The 25,842-nt window shown below is 44.7% G+C and overlaps 1 protein-coding gene across 2 annotated transcripts in view; it reads right to left on the minus strand.

Annotated features, from left to right (window-relative positions):
* The window catches only part of LOC145358923 (tight junction protein ZO-3-like), an 87,886-nt gene that overhangs the window by 46,446 nt on the left and 15,598 nt on the right, over nucleotides 1-25,842 (minus strand). Inside the window, exon 1 of one of the 2 annotated variants that reach the window (XM_080213298.1) lies at nucleotides 16,632-16,691. The exons of the other annotated variant lie outside the window; for it this stretch is intronic. Within the exon in view, the coding sequence (XP_080069424.1) occupies nucleotides 16,632-16,655 (24 nt within the window). The 5' untranslated portion in view covers nucleotides 16,656-16,691. Of the gene's footprint in view, nucleotides 1-16,631; nucleotides 16,692-25,842 lie in introns of those variants that run through there. 2 annotated transcript variants of the gene reach the window in all.

Below are 25,842 nucleotides of genomic sequence, written 5' to 3' on the forward strand. Positions count from 1 at the left end.
CTTCCTTCTCCTGATTGGCACAGTGGTCAGCACTGCTGCCTCACAGCGCCAGGGACCCGGGTTCGATTCTCGGATTGGGTCACAGTCTGTGCGGAGTCCGCACGTTTTTCCCTTGTCTACGCGGGTTTCCTTTGGATGCTCCGGTTTCTTCCCACAGTCTGAAAGATGTGCTGATTCCGTGCATTGACCCAAACAGGCGCTGGAATGTGGTGACTAGGGGAATTTCACAGTAATTTCATTGCAGTGTTAATGTAAGCCTTGTGACTAATAAATAAACTTTACTTTGATCCTCTGATGCCTCACCCTGATGTGCCTGCACCTTTAAGAGAGTGTGTCATAAAAAATAGGGTATGCTGCATTAGTCCCATGACTTGAAGTCAGTCCACAAGTGGTAAAGTCAGGATTAGATGCACAATTTTTCATATTTCAATTAACTCTATATGTAGACTATCTTCAAATAAAGTACCCAAGTTATTGTTTCACCAGTGTGTATGAATGGTATATTTAAAGCGAAGAAGAATGTAATAGAGGTTACTGCTGGTACCAGACCTACCCAAGGCCTCGGATAGCCAAGTGACTCGGGGTATAGGTGGGTGATGGTGGGAGGGCTGTTGTGGGGCTGGAGTAAGTGGATTAGAACGGTGTTGGGTAATGGGTTTGTTCTCAGCGTTCCGACCTCCTGATGCTGGGTTCCTCAGTGAGATACTGAGCACCTGACAACAAGGAACCACCCCTAACCACCTCCCCTTCGAAAACAACTCCAAGGATTTGCTTTTCAGGCTTCCTGTACATTGAGACCCCCAGCCCCCTGTTAAGTTAATATCAATGGCACTGAGAAGAAGCCCTTAAACGTGCAGTAATTGTGCATTTAAGGCCTCAGTTCTTGGAGAGACGGGAAAATCCATGGGTCTCCTCACCCCAGACTTGTCGGGGCAGAAGCAGGAAGGAGGCTGAGTCCCCACCTGCCACTCACCTGCCCAATTAAATGCCCCTCCCATCTCCCAACTCACCTTGGGGGTGGGGGGGCTGGTGTTGGTATGAAATATTGCCCTGTTTTTCTTGCCTGTGTTTCTCAGTTTGAAATTTACAACAAGTTTACCATCTGAACCACAATGGCTGGAATATTTGGTGACAGCACAAAGCCACCTTCAGTCAGTTACTGGTCGAACATTTTCTATGAATCAAGAAGCTCGTGGATTTGAACTCCACACCCAGCTTTGAACATATAATGCAGTTCAGGAGGAGAACAGGGGCCTGCTCTGCTTTTTGAAGCAAATGTTAAAGATTCAAAGAGGAACTCCAGAATTTCCCATTCCCCTGCTAAAGACAAAGTAATTGGTAATTCATTTTCATTGTAAGATCTGCTGGTGCTATCTTTGCCTGAACGACCAACAGGACGTAATTTACACAAGTGAATCAGTTTGAAATGAAATATGATAATTAATGAGTTTTCAAATCTTTCCTCACAGCGCCAGGGACCTGGGTTCAATTCCTGGCCTGGTCACTCCGTGTCTGTGTGGGTTTCCTCCCGCTGCTCCGGTTTCCTCCCACAGTCCCAAAGACGTGCTGGTTGGATACATTGGCCGTGCTAAATTCTCCCTCCATGTAGCCAAACAGGCGCCAGAGTGTGGTGACTAGGGGATTTTCAGAGTAAATTCATTGCGGTGTTAATGTAAGCCTACTTTTGTGACACTAATAATTAAACTTCACTTTTTAATATAGAAAGAAACAGAGTAAGACATTTTCCTCTGACTCAAAGTTCATGGAATAACAAAGTTAATGGAATAATCTCTAGAAGGTACTTATCTTCTGATTTACAGCTTGAACGATTGCATTCTTGGAATGTCAGATTTATTGTTCTGGCAAGGTTGAAGCAATAACTCCCTATAAACTGTAGTAATGTCTTTATTTAACCCATTCACCTTCAATGCATCTCAAAATCTAACATTGCCTAATTGACTCTAAAATTAGAATTCCCAACAAGGACACAACAAACCTCAACTGGCTACCATAAAGGCAAAATACTGCAGATGCTGGAATCTGAATCAGAAACAGAAAATGCTGGAAAATCTCAGCAGGTCTGACAGCACCTATGGAGAGAGAATGGAGCCAATTTTTCTATTCTCTCTCTGCAGATGCTGTCAGACCTGCTGAGATTTTCCAGCATTTTCTGTCTTTGTTTCAACGAACTGCCACATATATGGAGGTATTTAACCCCGTAAGAAGTCTGACAACACCAGGTTTAAGTCCAAACAATTTATTTGATAGTAAACTCACAAGCTTTCGGGGTTTGTCCCTTCATCAGGTGAATGGAGAATTCTCTATTTAACCCCCACAGCTTTACACAGTTGGTAGCACTCCTACCTTGAAACCAGAAGGTTGTGGGTTCATGACACACTCCAGAATTTGACAGTGTAATCTCTGCTGACATTTTAGCAGAGCACGCTGGGAATTTTGCATTGCCAGAAGGCAGTGAAACCTATCTGCCTTTTTGAGTTGATATGAAAGATCCCATGGAATTATTTGAAGAGCAGTTTGGTGACTTCTCCTGGTTTTCCAGCTGACATTTCTCCCTCAACCAGCAGCACCAAAACAGGTGAATTGGTCATTTATCTTGCTGCTGTTTGTGGCACCTTACTGTGTACAAATCAGCTGCTGAGTTTGCCTATGTGATAATTCTTCGCACTTTTAATTCATTAAACGTGGAGCTGTCTGGATTCCCTGAGGGTGTGAAAGTGCTTTCTTGTAATCTGCTTCTTCTGTAACTGTGTTGGTTTAACTCAGTTGGCTGGATGGCTGGTTTGTGACACCAACGGCATGGGTTCAATTTCTGTACTGGCTGGGATTACTCACGAAGACCCTGCCTTAATGATCTCACCTGAGATGTGGTGATCCTCAGGTTAAATTAGCACCAGTCAGCTCTCCCCCTCAAAGGGGAGATCAGCCTATGGTCATCTGGGTCTATGGCGAATTTACCTTTTATCTAGCTCAGTGTAGCATAATATAAGGCCATAATGAAGGCCAGCAGCTGATCACAGCTCGACTACTGTTCAGATGTTTCAATTGACCACATTTCTTGGGAGAGGAAAGGACAAATCATCCAGGGTTCCCAATCACTGTGTCTGGTTGCTGTCAGCTACATCTCAGTAGGTAGCCTCTGAATCACAAGCTTCTGGGCTCAAGTCCCATCCCTGGACTAAAACCCATAGTGGATACCCAATGCAGTAAGTGCTGCACTGCTGTTGGTCCTGGTCTTTCTGCTGAGACTGTAAGCTGCTTTCTCAGGTGTATTTGAAAGATCTAAATGAGAGCAAAGGAGTTAGACTCATCGAGTCATAGAGATTTACAGCATGGAAACAGGCCCTTCGGCCCAACTTGTCCTTGTCATTTTTTTAAACCCCTAAGCTAATCCCAATTGGCCACATTTGGCCCATATCCCTCTATACCCATTGTATCCATGTAACTACCTAAATGCTTTTAAAAGACAAAATTGTACCTGCCTCTACTACTACCTCTGCTTGTTCCAGACACTCACCACCCTCTGTGTGGGGAAAAAAAATCCTAGAACACTTCTGTATCTCTCCACTCTCACTTTAACCTTTTGCCCTCTAGTTTTATTCTCCCCTATCTTTGGGAAAAGGTATTGACTGTTTAGCTGATCTGTGCCCCTCATTATTTTATAGACCTCTGTAAGATCACCCCTCTGGTGTCCTGTTCAATATTTATTCCTCAATCAACAGCGCAAAAAAAATCATTATTTGGTCTTAATCATATTTTTGTTTATGGGAGTTTGCTGCGTACACATTGGCTGCCATGTTTCATACATTATAACAGTGATGACGTTTGAAAACTACTTCTTTAACCATAAAATGTCTGGTGGAAAAGGTGATATTAGTGCAGGTATTTCTTTTTCAATAATGCCTGTTGAAATCTGTCCTATCCACAATCCTACAGTTACTTTGTGTTAATCTCCCAACTAGTTCTGCCAGCCTTAAGTAAATCTGACCATTTTTTCTATGCCCAGGGCAGCAGTCAATAGAAAGATGGCTGGATAACATTTTATATTTGAAGTTGACAAACTTTTTTTGTGTGGTGTTGATTGAGGAATAAATATTGAACAGGACACCAGAGATAACTCCCTTGCTCTTGTTTGGATCTTTCACATCCACTTGAGAAGCACTGAATTGCTCAACAAACTGGTAAACAGGATCTTGCCCCAGGCTCGACTCTTGGTAGAATACAACAATGCAAAGTACAATGAGAATTTTTGGATAAGTACTTGTGATTGTAAAGATTGTAATTGGTGATGACCAAATCGGTTTTGTTTGCCTGTGTGCTGGGAGGATGATGCAGCTCTTACAACAAAAGGAATGGACTAACTTCAGATATCTAGACTTCCATTCAGAGTTCTCTCGTCCCTCCACACCAATCCTATAGTTAAGAAAGCCAACCATGCCCCAATTTTTTCAGAAGGCTAAGGAAATTTGGCATGTCTGCTATACCTCCAAGTTTTACATTTGCTTCATAGAAAGCATTCTTTCTGGCTGTATCACAAGTTGCTATAACTCCTGTTCTAACTAAAACCGCAAGAAACTACAAAGGGTCGTGATTGTAGCCCACTCCATCATGTAAACCAGCCTCCCATCCATTGGCACCATCTACACCTCCCGCTGTCTCAAAAGCAGCCAGCATAATCAAGGGCCCCATGCACCCAGGACAGTCTCTCTTCCGTCAGGAAAAAGATACAAAAGTCTGAGGTCGTGCGCCGACTGTCTCAAGAACTGCTTCCCTGCTGCCATTAGACTTTTGAATGGTCCTATCACACATTAAGCTGATCTTTCTTTTCACCCTTTCGGTAACTGTAACACTATATTCTGAACCTTTTCCTTTCTCCTGTGTACTCTATGAATGGTATGTTTTGTCTTTATAGTGTGCAAGAAACAATATTTTTGACTGTATCCCAACACGTGATAATGAATCAATTGAGTTCAATTCAGTCTTATGGTGCAGGTGTAAAATTCACGATTTTCCAGTCCCAAGACCAGAAATTCTCACCCAAGGTCAACAGACGTTTAGATGGTCAAATTGTCTGTCTCCCCCATGGCAGGCGGGCCTGGAAAATTTATCCCCACATGTAGAAGAGTATGCTCAGGTTCAATCTTTGTTCTAGATGGGTTAGCTGATCACAGATTGTGCAGCTTAGCTGTAAAGACCTAGACAGGTCAAAGGGTCTCAACACAAATATATCCTCATAATGAATGGCCTTTACCTCTGAGGAAGGAGCTCTGTGAGGTTTTGAGAATCATTGTGAGAGGGTCAATGGATGTTCACAAGGGGAACAGTAGACCTTAAAGCAGTTAATTAAGAATGACCAAACAGGACAGAAGGCACTATAAGGCCATTGATTTTACTTGATAAGATAATGGAACCAGTTATCAGGAATAAATCTGAGCATTATCTATAATTTGTTTAACAACACTCAGTGTATATTTGGAAAGATAAGGTTCTGTCAGAAGATTTCCTCGGCCTTTTTGAGGAAGTCAAAACCTAAGTTAATGACATGGTGAAACCCAACTTCCAAACATGTTGATAAAGGTCAATGGTGGCACAGTGGTTAGTACTGCTGCCTCACAGCACCAGGGATCCAGGTCCGAATCCCAGCTTGGGTCACTGTGTATGCATTCTCCCCATGTCTGTGTGCATTTCCTCCAGGTGATCCGCTTTCTGTCTGAAAGATGCGCTGGTTAGGTGCATTGTCCATGCTAAATTCTTCCTCAGTGTACCCCAACACGTGCCGGAGTGTGGCAACTCGGGGATTTTCACAGTAACTTCATTGCAATGTTAATGTAAGCCTGCTTACGACACTAATAAATAAAACACCTGAATTAAATTCAGACATATAGAGATTCAGGGTACAGCTTAGGAATGGATAAGAAATTGGGAAGATTTAACTGAGTGCGTTCCTCAGACGCGGGGACCATGTTACAAAAACGCAATACTCAGATACTGTAACCTGACACATGCTGCCTGAATAAAAAACAGCATTCTGTGACACTGTCTCCATGTATTGCCATACGTAGTAAAAGGAATGCTTCTGGTTGTGTAGGACATTTTGTTTGTTGTATTGACTATTTAAGGTGAAATTTACCTTTTTATTTGAAGTATCATTTGCTTTTTTAATTCATGTTTAATTTACATTGATTCTCATTCAAATTAGGTAAAAGTTACAAGTGATGGGATTATGTTGGTACTTCCTCCTTTGAAGGGTCATTTAGTAAATTTGATTATGTTGATTTACAGTTTGCCCGTGGGGATGGTAACACAAGTCAAGTTTTCAGTTCACATAATCGGCAAGGTGGCACAGTGGTTAGCACTGCTGCCTCGATGCCAGGGACCTAGGGTCAATTCTGGCCTTGGGCGCTGTCTGTGTGGAATTTGCACATTCTCCCCGTGTCTTTGTGCGCTCTGGTTTCCTCCCACACTCCAAAGATGTGCCCGTTAGGTGCACTAACCATGCTAAATTGCCCCTAGTGTCAGGGGGATTAGCAGGGTAAGTATGAGGGATTATAGGAATAGGGTCTGTGATTGGTGCAGACTCGATGGGCCAAATGGCCGCCTCCTACACTGTAGATTACATACGAACACAAATACTTGTGAATTGAAGTTAGAAATGGAAGAAGTAGCCTTATCCAAGACACTGAAATCACTGTTTGAAAGGATAGTGTTGAATCTGTTGGCACCAATTGTGGGATTTACCAGGCGCACTCACCCCAAAACTGGAAAATCCTGCCCGGGCTCAGTGGATCTTTCCATGGCCTGTCCCTCGTCAACTACAATTCCCGCAGAGATTTGGATATGCGCTTATAAATGAAAAGTTTGCATGACAATGAGGAAGGAGTGGAAACTAAATGGTTTTTTCAGAGAACCAGCCAAGATACAATGGGACTAACAATGGACTAACTTTTGTGCTGTACTGCGCTGTGGGAGCTAAATTCCCTTAACATGGCTGTGAGGATTACAATGCAGAATTAACCTTTGCCCGTTGCTTTAGGTGCAGGACACATGCCCAGCCTTGTGCTGGCTGCTAATGAACACGACTGCAGCGTGCAGCTAAGACCAATTACAGTCTGGAGTGGCTGCATTCCTCAGCAGGGGTCCAAAGTCCTGAGAGACAAAGCAATAGTTAAAACTAATCCGAAAGCGAAATACCGCAGAAGCTGGAAATTTGAAACAGAAACAGGAAATTCTGGAGATACTCAGCACATCAGGCGACATCTGAGGAGGGAAACAAAGTTAATGGCTGGAAGTTTCCAGCCGTTCATGTCCTGTCACCACTGCAAGTGAGGACGGAGAATTTGGCACTCAGCCAACTCTCCATTCACAGCAGTGGGACCAGAAAATCCTGCCGGCCTTAAGGGCTGGACAATTCATAGAATCCTATAGTGCAGAAGGAGGCCATTCAGCCCATCGAGTCTGCACTGACCACAAACCCACCCAGGCCTTATCGCCATAACCCCATTCATTTACCCTAGCTAGCCCCCTGCCACTAAGGCGCAATTTAGTATGGCCAGTCCAGCTAACCCACACATCTTTGAACGGTGGCAGGAAACCGGAGTACGCAGAGGAAACCCACCCAGACGTGGGGAGATCCCTCCAATGTTTCAGGGCAGTGACCTTGCTTAAATTTAGCCTGTAGCCCTTAAAAGGAAGGTACGCTGTGGCCAGGTCAGGCACAGGAAGTCATTCCATAAGTGAATCTGACCTGGGAAAGACACACGAATGTCAGAAGATGGGAGTGTGCAGACTCCAACATTTCCCAGTGTTGCACTGAGGCCCTGGTCAGAGGAGGAGAGATGTCCTCTAACTGCAAACTCTCAGAAGATAGTGGGAGCAGATAGCGGTAGCGGCCAATACCAGACACAGATACAATACTGCCAAAAGTTCATTGACTAATACGGGTGGGTGAGTGGTGGGGATGTGGTGCATTGAGAAGTGCCTGAGGCCAGTTGTACAGAGAGTGTGGGATAATGACATTTGCAAAGGCGCTCAGTGACTTTAAAGAACAGTTACCCTGTCCTAGATATCACTGAATATTGCAGCATCAACCAGGCCACAGTACAAAAATAAAAGCCAGACCAAATGAAACATTCCAAATTAAATTTGTAAATTAAATCATAGCAATGGGGAATGGGGGTAGTGTTTACTGTTATTGCTCTCAGGTGAGTTACTCATAGAGAGCTCAGCCAAAGAGTGGCCTGCTTTGCTATCCTCTCCCTTCTCTCCTGCTCCCTAGCTGCTCACGGTAGTTGGTCGTGAAGGCTGTGCCCTCGTGATTGGAAGTTTGCACTGCATGCAACAGACCAGCATGAATCTCGACACAGACTCTATGGATCACTGCAGGGCTTTTCCAGAGTGGTTTAGGCAGCAGGAATGTTCTTCCAGCAGCCCAGTAGTCTGATCTCTCATATTTTGTGCAGCAATATAGCTTTCATTGTAAGCATGCTGCCCATGTGCGGTGGGCTGGCCAGAGTCATTAGCCATGGATAAGCCAATAGCCACATTTTGGTTTCTCGGTAGCTCCATGGTACAGAGGACTGCTGCAGAATGAAGGCAGCCAAGGTACTAGGCATTGGCCTGCATGATGTGCTGTGTATGGTTCCACATCAGCTGCCTATGGAGAGAGTAGAATCCCTTTGGACTACTGTATTTCTTAGAGACAATATGTGGTTCCTGCAAAGCCATGCACAAGCCGTGCGGCTCTCTGCAAAAGTCAACAACACATTGCACCATGGAGCTCCTGAAACCATTGCAAAGTCACATGCTCCATCACAAGAGAGAATGAACTATGGTCAGCTCTTTGAAAAGCGTCTCCGTAAGCTCCCTCGCACAAACTGAGAAGTTGCAAAAATCTCCAGCTGTGGTCTAGGAGAAGCTCAGTGTCTAAAAGGTTGTGGGTACCTTGACAGCCACTAGCAATGCTATCTTTGCCCTGCTCTGAGATTAAGGTTGTAGCTGCAGCAGGGAGAAGATTTCAGTAAGGACGCCCGAGGTTAAGTGTAAATGTCCCACACATTGATCTTCACTGAGGTTCAGGTAGAATTGCTTTTTGAACAATCTGGACATATATGGTCACTGCTGAGAGTTCTCCTTCTTCTAGCAGTTTGTCCTGCTCTGTATAACCTCTGATCAATCTATCAGTTATATTTTATGCCAAGGGGAATGCCTATTACTACATCTCAAAGTCAGGGGCAAATACTTTAGCGTCTACCACAGCACCTTCTGTGGAACTTAGCAACTTTATAGAACTGTTGAAAGCACCATAGACGTATACAATTGTAGCAACAGTCAGTGGAAATCTATCAGCAACTAGAATTATAGAATGGTTACAATGTAGAAGGAGGTCAGTAACCCATTGTCTGTGCGGCTCTCTGCAAAAGGAGCTCATTTAGTCCCTTTTCCCCATAGCCCTGCATTCATTTCTCTTTTGAAAGACACAATAATATCTGCCTCTGCCTCACTCTCAGGCAGTGCATTTCAGATCCTAACCATTCACTCCATAAAAATGATTTCCCTCATGTAGCTGTTGCTTCTTTTTCTAACAACCTTTAATCTGAGCCCTCTGGTTCTCAATCCTTGCGCCAAGGGGAACAGTAGTCTTTTGGGGTCGGTTCAGCTCAGTTGGCTGGACAGCTGGTTAGTGGTGCTGAGTGATGCCAACTGCGTGAGGTCAATTCCTGTACTGGCTGAGGTTATTCACGAAGGCCCTGCCTTCTCAACTTTGCCCTTAGCCCATGATGTGTTGACCCTCAGACTAAATCACCCCCAGTTAGTTCTCCCTCTCAAAGGGGAAATCAGCTGATGGATCAACTGGGACTATAATGATTTTACTGGACTTATAAAACCGTTATTATCCAAAAATGGACCTTGTGCATTGTGTGCTGTATGGTTTTATGATAAAATTGAATAAACAAGTGGCAATGATAATACTTGAATTAGAGATGGTACATTGAAAATGCATCCATGTAAGTTTTCTTGATGGTTCAGGGAGTTGTTGGGGCTGAGCCCCATTCTGTGCTGTGTTGTAGATCTCAGCAGAAATCCCCTATATATGGAGAATGGTCTTTTTGAGAAATATAGGACTGTTAGAACCTTTGCAAATGAACCATAGAACACTTACAGTGCAGAAGAGGACAGTCAGTCCATCAAGTCTGCATCAACTCTCTGACAGAGTATCTTACCCAGACCCCCTCACCCGCCCTATCCCTGTAATCCCACATATATCCCATGGCTAATCTGTCTAACCTCTGCACCTTGGAACACTGGGGGCAATTTAGCTATGGCCAATCAACCTAACCTGCACATCTTTGGACTGTGGGAAGCAGACACGGGGAGGATGTGCAAACACCACACAGTGACCCGAGGCCAGAATTGAACCCGGGTCCCTGGAGCTGTGAGGCAGCAGTGCTAACCACTGTGCCACCCCAGGCTAATCAGGAGAGAAGGGTCACTGGGGGGAAACAGAGTATGTAGATGTATAATTGTGTCAAAGGGCATGCCAAAGTGCTTCACAGCATAATAATTACCTTTGAATTCATAGTTGTAAAAGCAAACACACAAGTTAATTTGCACACAAGGCCCTAAAAAAGGTGAGTAATCTGCTTTTGATGATGTTGGCTGAGGGAGAAAATTGCCGAGGACCAAAATTAAACATACTTTCATTGATTTAAACCTTATTTTGTTCCCCTTTTTCTCCTGCGTCCTACACTGATGATGTAAGAAGAACTTTAAAAATAAACAGCAGCTTATATTTAACCTTGAAATATCATTTTTCAGCCCCGATTGTAAATATTTACAACTACTTGTCTTTTGACAAAAACTGCAGTGTAGCAAAAAATTGTGAGGGGCTTCACTTTATGGGGTTGGAGGAATAGGGCAGTAAGCACCAAGTAGTGGGGAATGTTCCGGCAATCAATCAGAGGCATGCTCAACAGGCAAGACTGTGTGGTGGGTTTTAAGTATGAAAAGAGGGAGGGAGCAAGGTGAAGCAGCGATGGCAAACACTTAGAGAATAGGGCCAGAATGGAAGGCTGTTCAAGCATAGATGGAACAGGGGAAGGATGTGTATAGTCTGCCGGAATTGGTAGAGTGGAGATTCAAGGAGGGGCACTCGGCTGCTGAGTTGAGGCTGGGATTAGAACCGGGAGGGATTTGTAGACACAAAATGATTTTGAAGTTGATGTGTTGCAGGGTAGAGAGCGAGTAGGGGTTAATGGGACCAAGATGAATGAGACATAGAACATAGAAAAACTACAGCACAAACAAGCCCTTCCACCCACAAGTTGCGCTGATCATATCCCTACTTACCAGGCCTACCTACAACCCTCAATCCTATTAAATCCCATGTACTCATCAAAGTGAGAGTGTGACAGAGTGAGGTGTATCATTCGTGGAGTTTTGGCTGAATTTGAGCTTTGACGATCCCAAGGTGGTAAAGTGGTGAGCATGGCTGCCTCACAGTGCCAGGGACCTGGGTTTAATTCTGGCTTGGGTCACTGTCTGTGTGGAGTTTGCACATTCTCCCCATGTCTGTGTGGGTTTCCTTCGGGTGCTCTGATTTCCTCCCACAGTCCAAAAGATGAGCTGGTTAGTGGCTAAATTCTTCCTCGGTGTACCCAAACAGATGTCGGAGTGTGTCAACTTGGGGATTTTCACAGTAACTTCATTGCAGTGTTAATGTAAATCTACGTGTGACTAATATATATACTTTACTTTTACTTTTTACGTTCTTCTCATGTCAACATGGGTTTCCTCCGGGTGCTCCAGTTTCCTCCCCCACTTCCAAAGGTGTGCAGGTTAGGTTGATCGGCCATGGTAAACTGCCCCTTACTTTTAGGGAGATTAGCAGGGTAAATAAGTGGGGTTACGGGGATAGGGTCTGGGTGGGATTGCTGATGGTACAGACTCGATGAGACAAATGGCCTCCTTCCGCGCTGTAGGGATTCTACAATTGGTGTCCCAATGTTTCGGGTTAAGGTATCACTGGTGCTGCCAATAAGATAAAGGTAGAAGAGACTGATCTTAGAACCAATAGTGGGCTCTGGCCTCTCCGATGAACTCAACAGCGCCTCTTTGAGGGCCTGGGTGGGCAAGGGTTAAAAATGGAACGAGTTCAAGTGGGGGTGATGTAGCAGCGATAACAGAGTACAAAAAAGAGGCTGTTCAAGTATCAGCGAGTGCAGCTGGCTTGCTCACTTAATGCAAGTGCATGGTTATTAAACATATGGCACAGCAGTCACTCCACACAGATGGTATTGTACATTGTGTGCTGAGTTCGGTTGCCATGGATTAAGAGAGCACTTGTAAATTTTGTTAATTACCTTGATTGTGTTTATCATTTTAAATGCCACTGACCTTTTAGCAACTCAGTGCTATTACACCATTACACAGATTCAATAAGCATTTTCCTGTCTGATCACATCTTTGATTTTATTCATGTTTTTTTGATGTTGCGGGCAAGAATGATAAATACATTCGAATTTTTTAAAAATTTGACCTGTTATGTGATCATCGAGTTGCGGTCAATGCCAAGGATTGCATGGCCCAAAATTGGGTACCCAGTTACCCCATCATATGTGCCAGGCTGGGTGCAGCATTGGATTAGATGCTGAGTACAGTTCATTCCGCACTGCTCCAACAGGGGGCTCCACCCGCCCCCCTCCCCATCCCAGGGGAAGGTCCATACCAAGACAGTGTGACAATTCTCCATTTCTCCCACTTTGCATCCCCGGACCCCTAAGAAACGATTGAACTAACAGCAACATTCTGCTCTGGATCCCAATCCTCACTGGTGGTTAGACTGAGATTTCCCAAAAGTAACCTGAAATTTATGAGTACTTTCATCCAACCTGGGCTGAAAGTGAGCCCATAAGAGCAAGGTCAGCATCTTAATCCCAGTGCCCTGACCTACTGAACCTATCGTGCTGCTGAATATTTGACTCATTGCAGCATTCAGTATCCAAAACCTGCTGCATGCCTGAGTCTCCGCTCTAATTGTGTTTGGTGCTTTTTCTTGGATCTGGCATGCTAAGGGTGAAAGAAAGGCCAAAGCATTTAAATACACGCTTTGGCAGGAAGTGCTAACTATCGCATTTCTTGTGGCACTTTGCAGGAAGTTCACATTAGGTGGCCCAACATAAATCAAGTGGGAAAGATTGCAGGGAATCTCACGTCACACTGGAGCATCTTTCGTTTCCCTTGTCCTCAGGAGGTGGTCAATACCACCTGTATTCATTGCTCTTTCCAGTTGAACGTTTATTTATTAGTGTCACGAGTAGGCTTACATTAACACTGTGTCACCACACTCCGGCACCTGTTTGGGTAAACTGAGGAACAATCTAGTACGGCCAATGCACCTAACCAGCATGTCTTTTGGACTGTGGGAGGAAACAGAAGCACCCGTTGGAAACCCACAGGGAGGTTTTGCGGGATCTGCACAGGCAATGACCCAAGCCAGGAATCGAACCTGAGTCCCTGGCGCTGTGAGGCAGCAATGCTAACCACTTTGCTGCTCTTGTCCTTCTTGCTGGTAAACTGGGCTGACCTGGGAAGTTTTGTTAAGCCAGGTCACTGAGTTGCTGCAGTTCTTCCTGAGAGTTTACGCAGTGCAGCCACAGTATGGCAGGGGTAGAGATACAATGATTCAATGTAGTGACAGAGCAATAATCGAGCAGAATGCTCTGAAACACTGTCAAGTTTCCTGAGTGTTATACAGCACCAATAGAGGCAAGTGGTGACTATTCCCAGATCTAATTTTTCAGTATGGCTATATATCAGGCTATAGCCTTAATTGTTGACTGGTTCTCCCAACCTGGGAACCAGTTCCCTGATGGTAATGTAAAGGTTTATTAGGGTTGAGTGGGCTGGGGCTACCTTTGACCTTTCAGTGCTTAGGTTGATGCCAATAGTTTTGTCCGACATTATTCTTGGATCCTGCTTTGGACTAATTGCTTAAACTTAGGGCCTCGCTAGGCCACTTCGGAGGCTACAACAGTCGACCACGTGTTGTGGGATTGGTATTAAGTGGATTATCGCGACCGTCTGGGAGTGATTAACTGGTGCAAGCCCATTATTTACGAGCTTAATTGAATTTGGTTATACAGCTTGCCATGGTGAGATTTGAATTTGTGATCTCTGGTGGTCCATCCTGCAGCTTAACCATGACCTGCTCTCCTCCAGCCAGCTAGCTCAGTGACAGCGCAACTTGGGAACTGTTATCGTGAGCGCATCAGACTCAACATCTGGCAGCTTTGGGGGTCCGACTGGATCGAATGGCCGATGCCAAAACCCAGTGCTTACGTTAAAGTGAGACAGTCGCCATGTCTCTCTGAATAGTGGTCTTTTCAAAAATTCGTTGGTGAGGCACTGAGGGAGGGGGAAGGCATTTAACTGCTTGTTTCTGACAGGAAGTGGCAGGCCACAACTTCTCTCAGAACATGTATTAGTGTAGGCTTGTCAGCTGTACTTCCCAACCCCAATCGGATGTGTGATCTGATCCCTATCAGCCATTCTGAGAAATGCCAGTCCAATAAAAGAAAATTAGCAGTTCCTGGAAACCCACTGGGCTCAGCCGAGGTCAAAATACTAGCAACAATGAGCAAGCAACGAGGGACAGCGCGGTGGCACACTGGTCAGCACTGCTGCCTCGCAGCGCTGTGGACCTGGGTTTGATTCAGGCCTCGGGTCACTGGCTGTGCCATGTCCTCACATTCTCCCCATGTCTGCGTGGGTTTCCTCCAGATGCTCTGGTTCCCTCCTGCACTCCAAAAATGTGCAGGTTAGATGAATTGGCCATGCTAAATTGCCCCTTAGTGTCAGGGGGATTAGCAGGATAAATGCGTGGGGTTACAGAGAGAGGGCCTGGGTGGGATTGTTGCCAGTGCAGGCTCGATGGGTCAAATGGCCTCCTGCTGCACTGTAGGGATTCCATGATTCTAATCAAACAACTTGCATTTGTATAGCATCTTTAAGTAAATTTTCCCAAAGTACTGTCTGGAGTTTAATCAAACGAGAATTGAAACTGAGCCAAAGAAGGAGAAACTAATACAGAAGTAGGTCTGAAGCAGTCGTTAAGGAGGAATGAGAGAGAGATGAGGAGAGGCAGCGAGGTTAAGGAAGTGAATTCCAAAGCTTAGGGTCTTCACATGAAACAGAAAAAAATCCCACCAGCTTAAAGTCCAACATGTTTATTTGTAGCAAACGCCCAGCCACCTGACAAAGGAACGTGTTCTGAAGGCTTGGGGTGTTTGCTACAGATAGACCTGTTGGACTTTAAGCTGGTGTGTGGGATTTCTTTGTTTTACCCCAGTCCAAGGCCGGCATCTCCACGTCGTCACGTGAAAGCAGGGCCAGCAATTGTAGGGTGAGTTAAATCAGGTATGCATCAAAACACAGAATTGGTGGATATTAACATTCTCAAAGGACTTAACCTGGAAAGTCCAGAAGGGTGAGGCCTTGGAGGGAACAGGGTTGAAAATTTGAGGTCTTGGTGGTAAAGGAGCCAATGTAGGCCAGCGAGCACATGGCTGGTGAAGGAATGGGATTCGGTTCGAGGTTTCGATAGGGAGTTTCAGCTGAGTTGTGGTTTATGGAGGGTGGAAATGGAAGGCTGGCCACGAGCATATTTGAATAGGTGGGTCCAGGGGAATGGAAGCATGTGAAGATTTCAGGAGTAGATGGGCAAAGACAGGTAATATTAAAAGCTGGAGGCCTTGATGGTGCAGTAACTATGTGGTCAGAGTCTCAGATCGGATTCAAATAGGATGCTGAGGTCGCAAACATCAGCTTGATTCAGTAACATCACCATGAAATTCTTTATAATATCCCCACAGAGACATGGTTTAGTCTCTCCGCTCAAAGATGCCACCTCCAATAATGCAGTACTGACTGGGATATCAGCTGAGATGTTGGCCCTTAAGTGTGGCAAGTGGGTCTTGAACCCATGGTTTTATTTTTTAGTGACAATTCACACAGGGTCAAACTGACACTCGTGTTTGAACCTTCAGGTGATGCGTTGAAACCTTCCCCACTCTGGAGAAAGCTGTGTCTAGAAATAGAGGTGAGTGTTTAAAAATAAGGGGTTGCTCATTTAAGATGGAGATGAGGAGAAATTGTTTCGCTCAGAGGGTTGATGGTCTCTGACACACTCTTTCTCACAAGGCAGTGGAAGCTGAGCCTTTGCATGTTTTTAAGGCTGAGCTAGATGGATTCCTGATTAGTAAGGGAGTGAAAGGTTATTGAGGGTAGGTAGCAATGTGGGGTTGGAGTTACAATCAGATCAGTCATGATCGTAATGAATGGCGGAACAGGCTTGAGGGGCCAAGTGGCCTACTCTTACCTTTAATTTGTAGGTTTGTAAGATCAGAGAAAGCTTATATTTTAATTTTCCTCGCACTGACTTTCTGCGCTTTTATGAGATTTGATTACTTCCTGTTCAGTTAATTTAACACCAACAGTCACTGGCCAGCGGTGTTACGTACATCTCGGTCAAGGTGTACTAACATATTGTATGACCCTGGTTTAAGCCTATGGTTACTGCAATGTCAATTGGATCAATGGCTTAAAGCTGTGCTTACCTGGTCCTGAAATCTGACAGCCATTTTGCAATTATCTTTTCATGTTTCCTGATTCTGCTCCGCTGGGATTCTGGTAACTCTTCACTTTTGCCGCTCCTGAGTTTGAGAGGTTTGGAGATTGTGCTGGAGGTCCACACAATAGCTCCCAGAGAAAGAACGTGCAGCAAATTCCACCCTGGTAACTTACACCTGCACTCTCAACCGCAGAGCAGTGAAACCTGTTGAGCTGACAGGCCAGAGCCTCCCTCTGCCCCCGCCCAGTGACGACACAGCAACACACAACCTCAGGTAAACACCGTTACTGTTCTTGGGTTTGAAATCTCAGGCCTAAATCTACGTCCTGCACCACGGGCCCAGAGTTTATTCAACATTCCAAAATTGCGGATTTGATGCAGAAACAGAATAACATCAATTAACCCAGCTTTTTGAAAGTTAAGTTCCCACCCCAGGCAAAGTAATGTTATCAAACATTAACTGGTTGGTATGAGGGAGGTGCCCCTTGCATACCAAGGTTAATCCAGACACAGCATAATTCTCTGCACACGCAGACTAAAGTTACTAAACTGTTTCACTTCGAACTCGGAAAGTGTTTCTACCGGCCTCAGCTCCCTGTGAAAATCCACCTGTTTAAAATCTTGGCCTGCTCCACATCATATAGATATTATACATTTAAACACACCTCTGCAACCCTCATCCATTCCTTTGCTACCTCTACCATGACTATTTCAATGCACCATTCCTAGCCAGCCTCCCTTTTCCATCCTGCATAATCTAACATCATCAAGTGGGGTGGCACGTTGGCACAGTAGTTAGCACTCCTGCCTCACAGCTCCAGCGACCCCGGTTCAATTCCAGCCTTGGGTGACTGCGTGGAGGTTGCATGTTGTCTGCGTGGGTTTCCTCTGGATGCTCCAGTTGTCCCCCACAGTCCAAAGAAGTGCTGGTTAGGGGGATTGGCCATGGTAAACTGTCACTTAGGTTAGATAGATTAGCTGTGGGGTTATGCAGATAGTGGGGGTAGGAGAGGGCCTGGGTAAGATAATCTGTCAGAGAGTCGGTGCAGACTCGATGGGTCGAATGGCCTCTTCTGCACTGTAGGGATTTTAAGAAGACTGTGCTGCTTAGCTCTATTTAAACATAGAACATAGAACATTACAGCGTGGAACAGGCCCTTCGGCCCACAATGTTGCGCCGACCAGTCTTATTTTAAAAAAAAAACATTGACCCACTAATCTAAACCAATCCCTTTTCGTCCATAAACCTATCCACCAATCTCTTAAACGCCCCCAAACTAGGCGCATTTACAACTGCAGCAGGCAGGGCATTCCAGTCCCTCACCACCCTCTGGGTAAAGAACCTGCCCCTGACATCTGTCCTATAACTACCCCCCCTTAATTTAAAGCCATGCCCCCTCGTGCTAGCTTTCTCCATCCGAGGAAACAGGCTATCACCATCCACCCTATCTAAACCTCTAATCATCTTATATGTTTCTATAAGATCCCCTCTTAGCCGCCTTCTTTCCAGTGAAAACAACCCCAAATCCCTCAGTCTCTCCTCATAGGACCTCCCCTGCATACCAGGCAACATCCTGGTAAACCTCCTCTGCACCCTCTCCAAAGCATCCACATCCTTCCTGTAATGTGGGGACCAGAACTGCACACAGTACTCCAAGTGCGGCCGCACCAGAGTTGTGTACAGTTGCAACATGACGCTGCGACTCCTAAATTCAATCCCCCTACCAATAAACGCCAAGACACCGTACGCCTTCTTAACAACCTTATCTACTTGATTCCCAACTTTCAGAGATCTATGTACACATACACCTAGATCCCTCTGCTCCTCCACTCTATTCAAAGTCCTCCCGTTAGCCCTATACTCAACACATCTGTTATTCCTACCGAAATGGATTACCTCACACTTCTCCGCATTAAACTCCATCCGCCACCTCGCGGCCCAGCTCTGCAACCTGTCCAAGTCACCCTGCAAACTTCGACACCCTTCCTCACAATCTACCACACCTCCGACTTTGGTGTCATCAGCAAACTTACTAATCCACCCAACTATACCCTCATCCAGATCATTAATAAAGATTACAAACAGCAGTGGCCCCAAAACAGATCCCTGAGGCACACCACTCGTAACCGAACTCCATGATGAATAATTACCATCAACCACCACCCTCTGTCTCCTATCTGCTAACCAATTCCTGATCCAAGTACCTAAATTACCACCAATCCCATACATCTGCATTTTCTGCAGAAGCATACCATGGTGAACCTTATCAAACGCCTTACTAAAATCCATATATACCACGTCTACTGCCTTACCCCTATCCACCTCTTTGGTCACCTTCTCAAAGAACTCAATAAGGTTAGTAAGGCACGACCTTCCCGCTACAAAACCATGCTGACTATCTCTAATCAATTCATTACTCTCCAAATAACTATAAATCCTATCCCTAATAATTCTTTCTAAAACCTTGCCCACTACAGAAGTAAGACTCACTGGTCTATAATTCCCAGGGAAGTCTCTGTTCCCCTTCTTAAACAATGGGACAACATTCGCTGTCCTCCAATCTTCCGGTACTATACCAGAGACCAACGACGACCTGAAGATCAGAGCCAGTGGCTCTGCAATCACCTCTCTTGCCTCCCATAGAATCCTAGGGTAAATCCCATCTGGACCAGGGGACTTATCTATTTTCAACCCTTCTAGAATATCCAACACATCCTCTGTATCAACTGCAATACTTTCTATTTTACACCCCTTCACCCCAGTGACCTCCTCAGCTACATTCATATCGTCCTGCGTGAACACCGAAGAGAAATAATGGTTCAATGCCTCTCCAATCTCTTCCGGTTCCACACACAACTTCCCCCTACTGTCTGTAACTGGCCCTAATCTTGCCCTAACCAACCTTCTGTTCTTGACATACCTATAGAACGCCTTAGGATTCTCCTTAATCCTATCAGCCAAAGTCATCTCATGCCCTCTTCTAGCCCTTCTTAACTCCCTCTTCAACTCCCTCCTAGCCAATCTAAAGCTTTCTACATGTACCTATTACCCTTGAGATTGCAAATGAACATTTGTTCCTGGTTAAATAATAGGTCAATTTTAAAATTCTCATTCTTGTTTTCAACTTATTAACAAAATTATATTTTATTCACAAAATACCTGAAAGAAGATTTCAAAATTCCAAAATGGCCAGAGAGTGCAATAATATTCAAACTTTCGATCGTATTCTGAGGTGCTTCAATCCAATCAAGAGGAAATATTTCAATTTCTCTCCCTATCTCTGTAGCCTCACAGTCCTACAGTCAATATTCCCTTGAAGCTATGTGGTTGCACAGCAACCAGAGAGTTCCTGCACAGGGTGTGTTGTGCACACATCAGCCCCTTTAAGATAAATCACATGTGTGGCTGTACACAAAAATTGAAAGGGCCACACACAATTATGCACAGCACTGCCGCTTCACAGCGTCAGGGACCTGGGTTCAACTCCCAGCGTGGGTCACTGTCTGTATGGAGTTTGCACATTCTCCCCATGTCTGTGTGGGTTTCCTCCAGGTGCTCCTGTTTCCTCCCACAGTCCAAAGATATGCAGGTTAGCTTGATTGGCCGTGCTAAATTGCCCCTTAGTGTCAGGGAGGTTATCAGGATAAATACATGGGGTTAAGGAGATAGGGCCTGAATGGGATTGTTGTCAGTGCAGGCTCAATGGGCTGAATGGCCTCTTTCTGCATTGTAGGGATTCTATGAATTGATTGAGATACACTGCCTACAACTGAGAGAGATCTGCGCTTTTCAAATTCTTGCCTCCTGCGCAACACTCATTTTAATCACTCCACAATTTCCAACCATGCTTTCTTCAGCTTCAGAATTCCTTCCCTAATATCTCTATCTCTCTCTCTACCTTTCTTCCTCCCGTTGTTACATTCCTCAAATTCTACCTCTTCATCCACCCCAGGATCTCTTTTTATGTGGATCTATGGTGTCAAATTCTGTTAGATGACGCTCCTGTGAAGGGCTTTGTCACATCTTACTGTGTCCGAGGTGTTTTAAAGATGTGAGTTAGTGCTGTTGTTGCCTCTGCAGGGGAGGAAAAGAATGGATTGACCTCCTTCCCCAGTATATGAACAGGCAGCCAAGAACAGCCAAAGAACTCCCCTGAGCTGCTGCCTAATGCCCAGTGAATGCAGCGAGCACTTTTGTTCTCTGGTTTGTTCCCTTTCCCCCTGTTGGTGCTGACTCCTGCTGGGTTCTAGATCTGCTGAGTCTTACCCAAAAGACATAACATAAGAAATAGGAGCAGGAGTAGGCCAGCTAGCCCTTCAAGCCTGCCCCGCCATTCAACAAGATCATGGCTGATCTGAAGCTTTCCCCCCATAAACCTTAATTCCCCTGTCTAACAGAAACCTATCTACCCGTGACTTAAATATATTCAGCGAGGTAGCCTTCAATGGGCAGAGAATTCCAGAGACTCACCACCTTCTGAGTGAAGAAGTTCCTCCTCAACTCTCAACATCTCACCCATGTGACTATTCCTCTTGTCTGAGCTTTGAGCAGTGTTATCTGGCCATGGGAGATCTCACAGCTGACCCAGATCCTATCCCCTCTGATCAAGAGAATGTTGATTTTTTTTTTCCCAGGAGAGGAAGGTGAGTTTACATTGATCTTTCTGGGAGCAGTGGGGCTAATTGCAACACCTCAGCTCAGATTAGCTAACTCACCATCGGCCTGTATCGAACTGAGGACTTTTTGCTTTTTATACTCACTTTCTAAGGCCTGAACCATTGAAACAAAATGGTACATACAAGAGGTGTGCTGTAATATGTTCACATTATGGAGCATCTTAGTAAATGAGGTGTGATACAGTGGAAGCCTGGTGAGAAACAGTTTTGCATATATAATTTTTTAAATTGCATTAAGAGGGAGATGAGTAGGCCATTTACCCTCTCCTTAGGGAGTCTGATCCACCAATCAAGGAGATCACAGCTGATCTGTGATCTAACTCCTTAGGTGCAATCTTCCATTCTCAATGGGTGTCTTGGGTGTTGCCTGAAAAAGCAGCAAGGCACCAGTGCTGACTCTGAGGAGAAAAGCCTGCTTTATCTTCTGGCCATCAGGCAGTGAAGTGGACAGCAGCAGAAATCCTTCAGGCTAGATGAGGAAGATGGTATCCCACCCACCAAGAGCTGCCAGCCAATCACAGGCCATCAACTCTTGCACTCAGCAGCGCCACAGGTGAGGCCATGGCTGCTGCTGGAACAACACCCTCTGTGGATCCCAGGGTTGCGAAATGACCCAGGAAAAGTGGAAGTGCTTTTGGGGAGTGGAGTGAGGGAGGGGGAATAGTCCCATCGCAGGGTGAGGGGTTGTGGGGAGAATAGGGTACATGGGGGTCAGTAGCAAGGACAAGGGGGGTGGCTGTCTGTGTCCACCCTCCTGCAACCTGCACCATGTCAGTTATGAACATATTGCGGTTCAAGGGACTCCTCTCTCTCTCTCTCTCTCTCTCTCACACACACACACACACACACACACACACACACACACACACACACACCTAGGACATGCCCCCAGAGTTAACATGCATACACACAATTTTACCCGCTGTGCAGGCCACATGTGGATGACCTGTATCTAATGAGCTGGGAAGATTGCAGCAAAGAATTTGAGTACAGGAGTGAGGATGTCTTGCTGCAGTTATACAGGACCTTGGTGAGGCCACACGTTGAATATTGTGTGCAGTTTGGATCTGCTAGTTTGAGGAAGGATATTCTTGCTATTAAGGGGCTCTAGCAGAGGTTCACCAGACTGATTCTAGAAAGAATCATTGAAATCATAGCAAGCTTGCAGTGCAGAAAGAAGCCATTCGACCCATCAAGTCTGCACTGACCACAATCCCATCCAGGCTCTACCCCCATATCCCTACATAATCCCTCTAAACTATGCATCTCACGACTCTAAGGGGCAATTTTTAGCATAGCCAATCAACCTAACCCACACATCTTTGGACTGTGGGAGGAGACCGGAGCACCCGGAGGAAACCCACGCAGACATGAAGACAATGTGCAAACTCCACACAGACAGTGACCCCCAACCCAGGAATCGAACCTATGTCCTTGGAGCTGTGAAGCAATAGTGCTAACCACTGTGTTATTGGCAGGTCACATGTCAGTTCTGCCAATATGAAGAGAGATTGGATTGACTGGACTTGTGCTCACTGGAATTTAGAAGAGTGAGAGGGGACCTGATTAGAAACATATTAAATCTTGATGGGACTGGACAGGCTAGATGTGGGAAGAATGCTCCCAATGTTGGGGAAATGCAAAACTAGGGGTTATAGTTTAAGAAAAAGGGGTAAGCCGTTCAGGACTGAGATGAGGAAGAACTTCTTCACTCAGAGTTGTGAACCTGTGGAATTCTCTACCACAAAGCTGTTGGGGCCAGTTCATTAGATACGTTCAAGAGGGAGCTGGACATGGCCCTTGCGATTAAAGGGATCAAGAGTTATGGAGAGAAAGTGGGAGTGGGATACTGAAAGTGCATGATCAACCATGATCATATTGAATGGTGGTGCAGGCTCGAATGGCCTACTCCTGCACCTAATTTTTATATTTCTAAAGACAGGAAGAGGTCTTGAAGTATTGCTAATTGACGGAGAGGAAGAGCAGGAAGGTCAATCTTGGGTTTTCTCACCCAGAACCTACTTCTGGTGGAGGCAGGAAGGTTATTGGTCCTGATGCCAACCCACCAAATTTTCAGGCAATTTGTTTCCTTTCTCACCTCCTGTGGGGACAGAAGATTCCATCTGGATATCTACCCCTGCCCACATTCCTTTGGATGACAAACGTCTATGGATTTCAGATTTAAATTAACAATGATTTTGCATGAATTATTATTATGTAAGAAAATTCCAAACTAACCCTTGAGTATAGAAAGTGTTTCCTACTTCACGCCAAAAAGATCATAGAATCACAGAATCCTACAGTATAGAAGGAGGCCATTCAGCCCATCAAATCTGCACCAATCACAATCCCATCCAAGATCTATCTCCATAACCCCATGCATTTGTCCCAGCCAGTCCCCCAACACCAAGGGACAATTTAGCATAACCAATGCACCTAATCTAAAAGATCTAGCTTTTAAATTTAAAGTAAGAAGTCTCATAACACCAGGTTAAACCCCAACAGGTTTATTTGGTATCACAAGCTTTCGGAGCACTGCTCCTTCTCAGGTGAGTCATTTAAATTTAGACAATGCTCCCTGGTCTCCCCGCCCAGCGGAAATAATTTCTCCCAATTTACTCAATCTGTTCCCTTCATTATCTTGAAAATTTGGATCAAATCACTCCTTCACCTTTTGAATTCCAGGGAATACAATCTCAGTTTGTTCCTTGTAATTTAACTCTTCGAGTCCGGTATCATATAGAACATAGAACATTACAGCGCAGAATCACCTCACTTGCTCCATAACCAATCTATCCCTCCAAAAGTGTGGTGGCCAGAACTGAACACAATGCACCGGGTTTGATCTAATCTAAGCTTTGTAAACCATGAAATTACTTCTAGAGCCTTGAATTCTCACTGGCTTGGTATAAAAGTCACTGGTCCATTTTTGTTTATTTTCTGTGCCTGTCCACGTTGTTGTAATTATTTATGAGCAAGGACCCATAAACCTCTTACGTCTCCATCGTCTTTTAACATTTAGAAAGTATTCCCTTAACTTCTTTAGGTCCAAAGTGGACAACTTTACACTGAAATTCATATGTGATGTTACTGAATTGTGTGGTGGGCATAACATCTTCTTGGGCCCAAGGCAGCATCCTTTCAGTCCATTTGTGTAGCTACTGCATTGTAACATTTCACTGAAATCCACTTTCTACATTTGCTTAGTTTACTAACATCTCTTTGTAATTCTATATTTCCATCTATGCTACTCACAATGTTAATTCTCTTTGTATCCTCAACACAGCGGAGATGTGTCTCTTAATCCTGTCAAGCTTATCATGTTGTAAACATCTTTGGAACGCCCAAAACACTTAACTGTCAGATAATTGCTTTTGAAGTTTAGTCAGTGTCGTAGAAACCTATAAACGGATATAGATGAGTTAGGAGATTGGGCTAAAATGTGGCAGATGATGTTTAACGCGGATAAGTATGAGGTCAAACATTTTGGTCGGAAAAATGGGAAGGCGACTTATTATTTAAATGGGGGAGACTTTGGGATGCTTCAATGCAGAGGGATCTGGGTGTCCTCATTCATGAGTCACAGAAAACTAGTATGCAGGTACAGCAGATAATAAAGAAAGTGAATGAAATGTGGGCATTTATAGCTAAAGGAATAGAATATAAAAGTAAGGAAGTTTTGTTGCAACTAGACAAGGCATTGGTGAGGCCGCACCTGGAGTATTGTGCACAGTTTTGGTCCCTTTATTTGAGGAAAGATGTAGTGGCATTGGAGGCAGTTCAGAGGAGGTTCACTAGATTGATTCCAGAGATGAGGGGTTTGTCTTATGAAGAGAGATTGAACAGTTTAGGCCTATAACGCTCTGGAATTTAGAAGAATGAGAGGAGATCAAATTGAGTTATATAAAATGATTCAGGGTATGGGTAAGGTGGACATGGAGCAGATGCTTCCTCAGTGAGCCATAGTCTTGGGATAAGGGGTAGCAAATTTAAAACAGAGTTGAGGAAAAAGTACTTCTCCCAAAGGGTTGTGAATCTGTGGAATTCACTACCATAAAGCATGATGAATGCTGGGACAGCGAGTAAATTTAAGGAGGAGTTAGCCAGATTTTTAACTGGTAATGGCTTGAAGAGTTGTGCAGAGTAAACAGGAAAATGGGGGGATGAGGAGCAGATCAGTCATGATCGAATGATTGAGCAGACTAAATGGGCTGAATGGCCTAATTCTGCTCCTATTTCTTACGAATTTATAAGTCTGGAAACTAAAATGTGCAGAGAAGATTCCCACAATAAGCACAGAGATAAATAAGTCTGTCTTGGTGGTGCTAGTTACATTTGAGATACATTGACCAGGACACTAGAGAAACTTGCTGCTGCTTTTTGTATGTTGCCATAGGATCTTTTACATCTACCTGAACAAGCAGACTGAGTGTTGGTTTAATGTCCCTCGATCTGCAGAGATATAATATTCCCTCAATCTGCAAGATTATGTACTTGTTTTATGCGGGCATCGCTGGCTA

The sequence above is a fragment of the Carcharhinus amblyrhynchos genome, chromosome 26 (assembly GCF_965287045.1).
Source record: "Carcharhinus amblyrhynchos chromosome 26, sCarAmb.v2.hapA, whole genome shotgun sequence".
In the NCBI taxonomy this organism is placed as follows: Eukaryota; Metazoa; Chordata; class Chondrichthyes; order Carcharhiniformes; family Carcharhinidae; genus Carcharhinus; species Carcharhinus amblyrhynchos.